At 34.7% G+C, this 12,805-nt stretch overlaps 1 protein-coding gene across 1 annotated transcript in view; it reads left to right on the top strand.

Moving 5' to 3' along the window:
* Positions 1-12,805, top strand: part of RNF169 (ring finger protein 169) — a 60,506-nt gene that overhangs the window by 27,276 nt on the left and 20,425 nt on the right. The window contains exon 3 of the mRNA XM_087821657.1: positions 9,456-9,602. Within this exon, the coding sequence (XP_087677783.1) occupies positions 9,456-9,602 (147 nt within the window). The remainder of the gene's footprint in view (positions 1-9,455; positions 9,603-12,805) is intronic.

Here is a 12,805-nt window from a genome sequence, read left to right as displayed (position 1 = left end):
ACAGTTGTTTTATAGGATGCTCAAAATCCAAAAATGTTAAACGTGGTTGTTTTTTCCTTTTGCTACTTACACCTACCCAGACAAATGAGGAAAAACAACTTTATCAAGTAATGTGCTATTTAAAGAAAATAACACATTTGGGAAATTAAAAGCATGATTAAATTTAATTAGAATAGCAGGTTATTCAGGCTATTTCTGCAATGTGCTGTCTTTCCTTGTCTCTCTTATTTATGAGAGGAGAGGATCAGTAGTTATAAGATTGCTGTATTATAGCTTTTATGGTTTAGAGAATAGTTTCAAATCATTTCAATACTAGTTGAAAGCCAAACTAGAGAATTTTCTAGGAATCAGTTGCACCTCTTCTGTCTCTAACACAAAAGAAAAAATTTTGTTAAAATATTTGATTAGGGAGATTGTAGTAAATTAAAATAGTTTTATTTTTCCTGTTCATATAAAAGTAAACAGAATTGTAAAATTCTGTGAAAGAAGAAAGTTCATATTATTTAAAAATTTGCCATTTTAACCATTTTAAATGTAAAATTCAGTAGCCTTAAGTACATTCACAATGTTCTGCAGCCATCACTGCTATCTTTTTCCAAAAGTTTTTTATCACTCCAAACAGAAACTCTGTACCCTTGAATCAGTAGCTCCCCATTCCACTTTTCCGCCAGCCCCTAGTAACTTCTAACTTACTTTTTATTTCTACAAATTTGTGTGTTCTAGATATATAAGGGAAATCATACAATATTTGTCCTTTTGTGTCTGGCTTATTTCACTTGGCATAATATTTCCAAGATTCATCCACACTGTAGCATGTTTTAGTACTTCATTCCTTTTTTATGGCTGAATAATACTCCATTGTATGTATATATCACATTTTGTTTATCCATTCATCTTTTGATGGACACTTGTCTTTGCTTTTTGGCTATTGTGAATAATGCTACAATGAACGTTGGCATACAAATGTATGTTTGAGTACCTGTTTTCAGTTATTTTGGGTGTATACCCAGGAGTGGAATTGCTGGGTCATATAATAATTGTGTTTAATTTTTTGAGAAGTCATCAAACTTTTTTCTACAGCAGCTACACCTACCTACAATGTATGAGGATTCCAGTTTCTCCACTTACTTGCTGACACTTCTTTTTTTCTTTTTTTTTTAATAGTCATCCAGTGGGTATTTCATTATGGTTTTGATTTGTATTTCCCTAATGAACAATGATGGTTTCATGTGCTATTGAGATTTGCATTACTTTGGAGATATGTCTACTTAAGTCCTTCATTCAATTTTGAATTGGGTTGTTTTTTTTGTTGAGTTGCCGAGTTCTTTATGTAGCCTGAATGTTAAATCCTTATCAGATGTACATATGATTTGCAAATATTTTCTTGCATTCTGTAGGTCACCGTTTCATTTTTTTAAATGCTCTTTGCACAAAAGTTTTTAGTTTTGTGAAGTCCAACTTAATCTGTTTTTTCTTTTGTTGCTTATGCTTTTCTATTTGGCTTTTTCACTCAGCATAATTATTTTGAGATTCATTCACTTTGTTGCATGTACCAGTGGTTTAGTATTCTTCGTTGATGAGTAGTATTTCACTGTATGGTTTGTCAATTTGTTTGTTTGCCTGTTGATAGACATTTGGGTTGTTTTCAGTTCTTGACTATTACAAATAAAGCTACTACGAACATTCATGTTCAAGTCTTTGTATAGACAAGTATTTCATTTTTTCTTAGGTAAATACTTAGGCATAAAATGGTTAGATTATATGGTAGGTGTGTATTTCATTTTTTAAAGAAACTGCCAAACTTTTCCAAAGTGATTTTACCATTTTAATTCCTACCAGTAATGTATGAGAGTTCTGGTTTCTCTCAATTATCACCGTTTGATATGGTGATTAATTTTAGCAATTCTAATTGGTGTGTAGTGGTATCTCATTGTGGTTTAAATTTATATTTTCCTAATGACTAAAGATGTTGAACATCTTTTAATGTGTTTGCTTTCTGTATATTTTCTTTAGTTTAATGGTCATTCAACCTTTCGCTCTTTTTTAAAAAGTGGGTTGTGTATTTTGAGAGATTTTCATATATTTTGGATACAAGTCTTTTATCAGGTATATGCTTTGCAAATATTTTTCTCCTAGTCTGTGTCAGTCTTTTCATTCTCTTGGAGTCTTTTGAAGAGCAGAAGTTTTTAACTTTCAAAATTACAGTTTATAAGTTTATAAATTTTTTCATAAGAATTCTTTGCCCAGCTCCAGGTCACAGATATTTTCTCCTATGTTTTCCTCATGAATTTTCAGAGTTTTAGGTTTTACATTTAGGTCTGTGATTCATTTGGACTTAAATTCTTATATATGGTGTGAGTTATAGATCCAAGTTCCTTTTTGTGTATATGAATGTCCCAGTTGTTCCAGCACCATTCGTTGAAAAGACTCCTTTCCCCATTGGATTTTCTTTTCACCTTTATCTATATATTTGTGGATTTATTTCTAGGCTCTATGTTCTATCTGTATCATTGATCTGTTTGTTTTTACACTAATACCATGCTGTTTTGACTACTGTAGTTTTATAGTAAGTCTTGAACTCTGGTAGTGTTAATCATCCAGCTTTGTTCTTTTTCAAAGTTATTTTGCTTATTCTTGGTTCTCTATATATCCATCTGAATTTTAGTAGTGGCTTGCCAATTTCTTCAAAAAAACTGTTGGTTTTTATTGTAATTACATTGAATCAGTAGATCAATTTGGGGAGAATTAACATTCCAATAATAATGAGTCTTCAGACCCATCAACATTATATCCTTCTGTTTATTTAGGTCTCCTTTAATGTCAACAATGTTTTGTGGTTTTCAGTTTCCATATCTTTTGTCAGATATATCTTAAGTATTTCACATTTTCGATGTTACTATAAATGGCATTAAAAATTTTTTAATTTCTTATTGTTCATGCAAGTATATAAAATACAATTGATTTTTGTATTTTGGTTTTCTATCCTACAGCCTTGCTAAACTCATTTAGTAGTTCTAGTAGCTTTTTGTAGGTTCTACTGGATTTTCTACATGGATTATGTTGTCTGTGAATTATGGCTGTTATTTTTGGAGGACTTTACTACCAGATTTCAAGATTTATACAATGCTAGTCATCAAGATAGTATGGAATTGGCATGGGGAAAAGACATATAGATCAATGGAACAGAATATAGTTCTGAAATACACTCAGTCACATATAGTCAATTAATGTTAGAATATAGTCCTGGAAGAGACCCACTCATATATAGTCAAGTACTGTTAGAATATAGTCCTGGAGTAGACCCACTCATATATAGTCAGTTAATGTTAGAATATAGTCTCGGAATAGACTCACTCATATATAGTCAATTAATGTTCACAAAGGCATGAAAATAGTTCAAAATAGTTGAAAAAAAGAATGTTTTTTTCAACATGGTGCTGGAATAAACTGAATATCCTATGAATAAGTAAAAGTGAATCTTGATCTCTCCTTTATACAATATACAAAAACTAATTCAAAACGGATCATAGACTAAGTGTAAAAGTTACAACTATGCAGAAGAAAACTTAGAAGAAAAAGACCTTGAGGTAGGCAAAGATTTTCAAGACAGGAACACAAAAAATCCTAGCAACAGAAGAAAAAATTGATATATTGGACTTTATCAAAGTAAAAAACTTCCATTCATTAAGGAAATAAAAAGGCAAAGCAAAGACTGGGAGAACATATTCTCAAAATGTCTATCTAACAATGGACTTGTATCCAGAACTTTTTGCACATAGTAATAAGGTTAAAAAAATTGAGTAAAAGGTTTGAACACATTCTTCACAAAAGAAGATATGCTACTAAGCACATGAAAAGATGCTCAACATAATTAGCCAACAGGGAAATACTTACTAAAACCACGATGGGGTATCACCTGACATACTCTCAAGTGCCTAAAATTAAAAGGCTGATAATTCCAAGTATGAAAATGAATGTGAGAATGTGAGTCACCTGGAACTTCATGCATTGCTAGTGACAGTAAACAGGCATACCTCATTTTATTGCACTGTGCTTTATTGCACTTCACAGATACTGCATTTTTAAAAAAATCGAAGGCAAGACTCTCCACCAGCAAAAACATTACAGCTCACTTTATTGGGATACTTGCTTTATTGTGGTGGTCTGGGACCAAACCTGCGGTATCTCCGAGGTGTGCCAGTAAAGTGGTATAACCGCCATGGGAAACATTTTGGCAGTTACTTTATAAATTTAAACATATACTTACTATGTGATCCAGCAATTCCACTTGTAGATATTTAGCCAAGCAAAATAAAAACATCTGTCCGCAAAAGACATCAATATAGCAGCTTTATTCATAATAGCCCCAAACTAAATACAACCCACATGTCCAACACTTGAATGGATAAACAAACTGTTGTACATTTATGCAATGGAATATAATTCATCCATAAAAGGAATGTCTTAATAATAAACTCAGTATTGTGGATGAATCTCAAAAATATGCTGCGTGAATAAAGCCTGACACAAAGGAATATATGCTGTATGATTTTATAATAGGCAAAACTAATCCATAATCATAGTCATCAGATTAGGGGTTGTCTAGGGCTGAGTGGAGTGGGAGATTGATTGCTAGTGGGCTTGAAGTGGCTCGCTCGGGTGTTAAAAATGGTTAGGGAGATGGTTGCATAGATATATAAATTTGTCAAAACTCATTGAGCTATACACATTCTGTAAGTGTTCATTTTATCATATGTAGATTATGCCTTAACAGTTGATTTAAAAAATTAATTCTAATGTGAAATTCTAAATGTGAAAGATCAAAGAATAAGCTCCTTAAAGATAACATGGGAGAATTTCTTAAACAGGATATAAAAGCACTAATGTTAAACTGCATTAAAACCTGGAACTTCTTGTCTTCAAAAGACACTACTAAGAGAGTGAAAAAAGCAAGCTACTGTATAAGGGGGAAAAACATATGTATACACACACACACACACACACACACACACACACGTAATTTGTATGGTAATCCCCCCTTATTTGTCAGGGAGATTGTTCCAAGACCCCCAGTGGATGCCTGAAACTGCAGATACTACTGAACCGTATATATACTATGCTTTTTCCTATACATACACACCTTTTAAAAAGTTTAATACATAAATTGGACACAATGAGAGATTAACAACAATAGTAATAAAATAGAGCAATTGTAATAATAAAATGAGGGTTACTTGAACACAAACACTGCAACACTATGATAGCCCATCTGATAACCAAGACGGTTAATAAGTAACAGGTGGGGAGCGAATACAGCATGGATTTGCTGGACGAAGGGATGGTTCACATACTGGGATGGGATGGAGCAGGATGGTGTGAGATTTCATCACGCTACTCAGAACCACACACAATTTAAAACTTATGTTTATTTCTGGAATTTTCCATTCAAGACCACCATTGACTGCAGGTAAGTGAGACTGCAGAAAGTGAAACCGCATGTTTTTTTTCTTGAAAATTGCCTCATATACAAAAAAATATAAGTAGCTCCTACAAATTACTAGGGAAAAACCCAAATATCTAAAAGAAAAAAGGGCAGCAATGTGACTAGGCACTGCATGAAAGAGGATTTCCAAACAGTAAACATGAAAAGCTGCTCTACATCTTTGGAAGAGAAATGCAAATTGAAGTCATATTGCAATACCAGTATATAATTACTGGAATGTCTGAAATAGACAAATAGGCTGAGAGCAACTGTCATTCTGCTACATTGGGGGGTGGGAGTATAATTGTACCAGTTTGGAAAACCATGGCAGTGTACCCATACTTTATGACTAAATGGTATCTCTTCTAGAATATACCCCACAGACTAGTATGTGTATCAGGATACATGTTCAAAAATGTTCATAGCAGTTTTAAGTGTAAGTAGCCCCAAACTTGTAATTACTCAAATATCCGTCAGGAATAGAATGGTTAAATTGTTTTGTAGGCAAACAATAGAACACTATAACAATGAGAAAGAACAAACTATATGCACCTACGTGGATGAATCTCACAAATAGCATGTTAGCTGAAGAAAGAAAGATTTAATGCATATATGATTCCACTTATGTAAAATTCAGAAATAGGTACAATGACTTTTTTGATGTTGGAAGCTGGGATTGTGGTTACTTTTGGGTGAGGAGTAGGCACAAGGGGTACTGGTAGTATACCATTTCCTGATCTGGGTGGTGGTTATGTGGATATGCTTATTTTATATAATTTACCATGCCTTATATTTATGATATATATACTTTTCTATGTATAATGTTTTGATTTTTTAAAGTTTATTTTTATTATTATTTTTTAAAAATATATCTTTATTGATTTCAGACAGAGGAAAGGAGAGGGAGAGAGAGAGAGACAGAAACATCAATGATGAGAGAGTCATTGATCAAGCCCACAACCCAGGCATGTGCCCTGACCGGGAATCGAACCCTGATCGCCTGGATCCTAGGTGGACGCCGGCCGGGCTTAAAGTTTATTTTTAAATATTAGGGCAAAGTAAAGCCATTTTCAGGATAATTTTCATGATATTCCTGGTAGCGTGACTCAGTATGAGGTTAATGTACAGAAGTCAGTAGTAGTTCTCTAGTAATTAGCATCTAAAAAAGGAAGCAATAAAAAACACTCCACTTTCAGTAGTGGCAGCTTCCCTTTGGTACAAGCTGAGACCTCCTTGTTCAGGGGCCAACTGCTTGCCTCTCGCTTTTAACTCTAGGGCTTCTCTCTTGTTGCAGCTGCAGCACCTACTAGGGGAACTTATTCAAGTTGTACAAACCATTGTGAGAGGCATTTAACACCGTGTGGAGCAAACTTTGGTTGTGGGAGATGGGAGTCAATAGATATATGATTCCTTTTTTCTCACTTCAGACTGACAGCCTTGAGCTGCATTTCATAGAGTTTCTCCTTTTGTCTTCTGTAGCCTATGACTGAGCCAGCGTTCACGCATAAGCCTTCTTATTAGACTCTGCTCAGTAACCCCCACCCCGTAACAAAGAATTATCTAGCCCGAATGTCAGTAATGCTGAGGTTGAGACACCCTAGTATCTGAAGCCAATGGTTTACTATAAAATTCAAGTTCTTCAGTGTTCAACCACTGTGACTTTGGGAAATAACCGCTGAGTTTATTTGTGAATTTTTGTGTCTATAAAATGATAATGATAGATACAAACAGAGCTCTTAAGGATGAAATGAGGTAAGCTCTATAAACTTTAATTCCTGGAACATAGAAAACAACAGCTATTGATATTTCTTACTCAAGTTTATAGGCTGCTTTCTGACATTCTCAGGCATTTTCCCTGAGTATAAAAATTCTTTTCTAGAGACTAAGTTCTTAAGTCCTTATAAATAACCACAAAAGGACAAAAAAACAAAACCAAAACCAAAAAAACTTCTACAGAACCCAGTGTAGAGAAAACACCAACATGATTCATGTGAAGATTTAAATGGATATATGGGTTTTTCAATTGTATAAATTTTTAGCTTTGTTGAGATGTTGCTGTGTTAGCAGAGACTCAGCACTGCAATGAAAAGGTGGTTTTGCCAGCAACACAGGTCTGTTGTCAAAAACTTTGAGCAGTGATAAACATTATTAGGAGGCATAAGGACACATTCTAAAACATGTAGAAAAGCCAGAGGGCATAGTATGTAAATACCATTAAGCACTAAACAGATTAACACAAAAATATGTAAAAAGAAATTTAATATTTAGTTTTTTAAAAATTGTAACATCTGTGTTTGTATATATTATTGAGGGCTCTCCTGTGCATTTAGGATGTTTAGTAACAATTTTTGTCCTCTAGCCACTAGATGCCAGTAGCACACACACTCCATCCCTAAGTTGTAACCAAAGTGTCACCAGACATTGCCAGCTGTGCCCTGAGAGGCAAAATCATTGGTTGAGAACCACGGAGATAAACCTAGATTTGAATTCCAGCTCTAGGGCAACAACTCTGTGAATCTGAACACATTACCTACCTCTTAAACCTTAGTTTTCTTAAGTGAGATCATGTATGTATAGTGCTTAGCTCAGCACCTGACACCTAGAGTTCGGTCATTGACAATTATTACAATGCTAAAACCTGTCCTCTTTGGTGCCACTCTGCCTCTGTATCCTCTAAAAGTGAAATGCCCCTCTGTGTAGTCTGTGGTTAAGTTGTTGAACAGAATTTCTCATGGAAGATCATCAAAAGGCATTGATCTTTCACATGGGCCTTTAGCATCGCTTAGGTTTGCTTGCTTCCTGGATATGGATTTGCTTTTCTTCCTCTTGTGTTCTTGTTTGACTTGGGAAGAGTTGGGACTACATTATTTTATTTGAATCTCCTCCTAATATAACATTGTATATGGTGTTCCTTAAATATTCATAACCTCTTTAATTAGACTCTGTGTTAAAGACTAGTTCAGGCTTGTAGGAATCAGACCTATAGGAATTAAAAAGATAAGACTAAATCTTTATTGTTATTATTGCTTTTTTAACCCTGAGGCAACAGCCAATGAAAAATATTTATTTGTTCTTTAGCTTTATTTGTTTTGCCAGTATGATTAAAAATATTAGTAGCCTGTAATTGCTTTGATATACATTGTCATTTAAATTTTATTAAAACCCTGGGTAGTGAAAAGAGAATAAAAGGAGATTAGGAAAGGAAACTCTTGATTACTGTAAGTACATCATGATACAACATTAAATACTCTATTCTCATTTACTTCTTATAACAATATCTGCAAAGTAAGTAGCATTATCTCTGTTTCATAGGTGAGCATATGATGGTTTATTTGCCAAAGATCATCTAGCTAGTAAATAAATGACAGAACCACTAGAACCTAGGTTTTTATTCCAAAGCCCATCTTATTTTCATAACACCATGCTACCTCCCCCATATGCCTCTGCCGTAAATTTCTTTCTAAGTCATCTGTCTTGACCTAATCTCTGGACTGCAAGATTAATAGCATACATTGTAGGACACTGGAACTGCGATAAAGTCATTTTTTTTGTTGCTCTCAGGCCTAAAGACCCGTGTTGCCTAACCTAGCTTCTCTGGCCCTCTGTGGCCTACATCTCTGCTGTTCTCCTGGTCCAACACATTTATATCTCGTTTATGGCAATAAGAAAGTTTTTAAGTTCCGCTTCTTTTAGCTAAGTGAATAAACTTTATTTTTTGGTTGTGTATTAGCTTGTAAGGTTTCATATTGCTCAAGAATGCAGAACAGTTAAATCTTAAGCCATGAAGCGTATGCTTGGCAAGAGTCAAGTAAAAGCTGATTTAATTAAGAATTAAGAGGGCTTTATATCCAATAAGGAAAATAGTCTCAAAACTGCCATGTGATGTTTGTTCTAATAGACTACTGAGGAAAAGATATTTTCAAGTCAGTAGTTGCCCCAAACTCTACTGTGTCGGTGTGATTTGTATTTTTAGCTGAAAGAAGAAAAGTTACAAGAGGAGAAAACTTCTGAAGATCAAATCCAAAAGCTGTTACCAGAGGATACAGAAACAGGGAAAAGGAAAATGGAGGAACAGAAAAAGAGAGATGAGCCATTAGTACTGAAAACAAATCTGGAGCGGGTGAGTAGATCATTTTTTTGGTGGACATCTGCCTCAAAATCAGCAATTAGCCTAGGTGACATGGATCTAAAAAACCTATGTTGGTGACCTCTGAGGCCAGTAATAGTTCCAACTGACTGTGCAGCTTACGAGTAGTGAGAAACTTAGCGTCCAGATGAGAGCTGGAGAAAGTAATTTATGAATGGGACAATGTGATTGTGTGGAAGGATTAAGGGAACAGTAGGGAAAAAAGGTGAGAGGAAAAACCTAGTACAGTATATTACTTGTGGTAAATTTTATACATATATTGTCCTTTTGACTTATGTGTTATTTGATATTTGAGTTTTGTATGTCTTACATCCTCTACTAGATTTCCTTAAAGTTTGAGTTTCCCTTTATTCTTTAAAATGCCCAAGCAGCCCGGCCGGGCGTGGCTCAGTGGTTGAGCGTCGGCCTGGGATCCGGGCAATCAGGGTTCGATTCCCGGTCAGGGCACATGCCTGGGTTGCGGGCTGCAGCCGATCAATGACTCTCTCATCATTGATGTTTCCAGCTCTCTGTCTCCCTCTCCTTTCCTCTCTCTGAAGTCAATAAAGATATATTTTAAAAAAAAGAAAAAAATAATAATAAAATGCCCAGGCAGCACAGTACTAGATATAAGGTATTAGATTATATTAGATTAGATACTTAGTTTAAACTTAACCTAATTAGACTTAATTGAGCTAAATCTTGCCTGAATTTTTTTTTTTTTTTTAAATATATCTTTATTGATTTCAGAGAGAGGAAAGGAGAGGGAGAGAGAGAGCTGGAAACATCACTGATGAGAGAGTCATTGATCGGCTGCAGCCCACAACCCGGGCATGTGCCCTGACTGGGAATTGAACCCCGATCGCCTGGATCCTAGGTCGATGCCCAACCACTGAGCCACGTCCGGCCAGGCTTGCCTGAATTTTTTTATTACTTATTTACCAAGCAAATTACTGGAAAAGGTTGGAAGTGGTATATTTAACTTATATCCGAAAGCACTTTTGTAGGGTGCACTGATCAGCTCAAATGGGTAATTTCAATTGAGTTTTTTCTTTAGTAAGTGTTATTGGATTGGACATTTTTTATTGCTTGCTGTATGTACTTAACATATCTATAGAGTCTTCTCTTATAAAATGTTTTGTGATTCAGGCTTGTTAGTATTTCAGTTATCTTTCTAATTAATAAAGCTCAACCATATATAAAGACAGACAATATAGCAGAATAGAGGGGGGGAAAATCTCTGCCTTAGAATTCTGCCTCTTAAACAGGTCCCAGCATTAAAACAGACTGTTCAACTAACTTTGGCCAGGTTACTTAATTTCTCTGTGCTTTTGATGTACTCTTTGCAAAGGCATTTTTCCTGAATTTCAAAAAATTAGATTATTTAAGCTTTCTTGGATTGATAGTATTTGCTGATGGTCAACAAGCATATGGGCCTTTTTGAATCCAGTTATAATAATAATTTTTATTATTTAAATATTATTAAAAACAACCACTTGCATTTTATAGGGTTTCAACCTTCTAAAAGCTTCAGTTTAACAAACATAAAATGCTTGTGTACTCTTAATGCTCTGTTCATTGGGAACTATAAAAGGAAAGAGACTGCTACCAGAGAGGATATTTGGCTAGGAAGGAAAGAATGAAATATATGATAATCTTGTGCATGTAGTATGCCTTCTGACTAACAGCCCCAACTATGGTCTGTGGTCTAAAGATTGCAGTTCTTTTGGTGACGTCACTCCAGCAGAACTGTTTGTTAGGGCCATCAGGCAGAACAACCCAGAGAAGTACACTTACCCTTGCTATGGTCTTTTGATAAAAAGAACCTGCTGTTTTTAACCTTGCCAGATCCAGGTTTTCTCCAGGAAATGATCTCTAGTATTAATCCATGTCAAGACTAGGAAATTTCTCTAATGATTTTTTTCTTTTGCCACTACCGTCTTTGAAATAGAAATCAATTGCATTGACCTAATATTAATCCTAAAAGGAATCAGGAAGTACAAATCCTCAGACTCATTTTTTATTGGTAATAGCCAGTTCTGACATTTTCTGTGCAAAAACAAATTGAATAAAATCTGAGCTAAATCTTGCCTGAATTTTTTTATTACTTATTTACCAACCAAATTGCTGGAAAAGGTTGTAAGTGGTATATTTACCAATTACTATGAACACTTCAAGTTTTAAAGTGTTGTAATTTTTACCCTTTTTCTGTTTGCTTTTATATTTTTGAGGACTTTTAAATGGCTCTAATTTTGCTTTAAATAAGTATTATGAATTTTTGGTGTTGAACAAATAATTTCATTTAGCCAGGGCTACATTCAAATTGGAACCAAACAGAAGTTCAAGTAGACTTTAGTGGGAAGCCAAATGAAGGATTATGTTTTATATAGAGAGTGTTAGAGCTGGACTGATTATTTTACTCTCCTGCCCCCCAAACCTCAGGGACTCCTTGTTTCCTGTAGAATTAAGTGAGAACTCTTCACCCCAACATTCAGGTTCTTAGTATTATTTTAGCTTATATTTCCACCCTTGCTTACACCCCAAACTTTAGGAATTGAAGCTGTTTGCTTTCCCTCAAAGATACACTCTGTATTTTCCCTCCTTAGAGCCTTTGTTCTTACAACTTCATCCCATTGAAATGTCACCCAACTTACCTGTTGAAAGGCTATTTATTGTTCCATGTTCAGTTTGAAAGCTGTCACGTTCCTGGAACCTATAGAGATTCCTCACTTGTTTCTCTCCACTCCCATCATCCACTCTCCCCTCCAAACACCCCTCCCCTACTTTGTAACTTTTACAGGACTTACTTCATTCTCCCTTATCTTATGGGTTATTTGTGTGTTTGTGTTTCTCTACTAAATTTGTAAGTTTCTTGTGTATAGGAAATGTCTTACCTAATTTAAAATTTCCTACAGTGCCTTGCATATCACAAGTGTTTGATACAAGTTTATCAAATTGAATTCAGATGGAGGAAGGAAAGTGCTTATTCCAGAATCAGAGATTATCATCTCTGATAATGTGAGTTGTTGGAAAACAATTTGGTATAACAATTATAGTCATACCAAAGATTTATATATAAAGCAGAAAATGAAAAATTTCTTGTCATCCCACAACTTAGAGATAATCCCTATAAACATTTTAGTAAATGTCTTGCCAGACTTCTCTTCTGAGTGGATATACACTATGTATGTTTTTTT

Source organism: Miniopterus natalensis, chromosome 11, assembly GCF_054644295.1.
Source record: "Miniopterus natalensis isolate mMinNat1 chromosome 11, mMinNat1.hap1, whole genome shotgun sequence".
In the NCBI taxonomy this organism is placed as follows: Eukaryota; Metazoa; Chordata; class Mammalia; order Chiroptera; family Miniopteridae; genus Miniopterus; species Miniopterus natalensis.
This window is presented reverse-complemented; position numbering and strand designations above follow the sequence as displayed.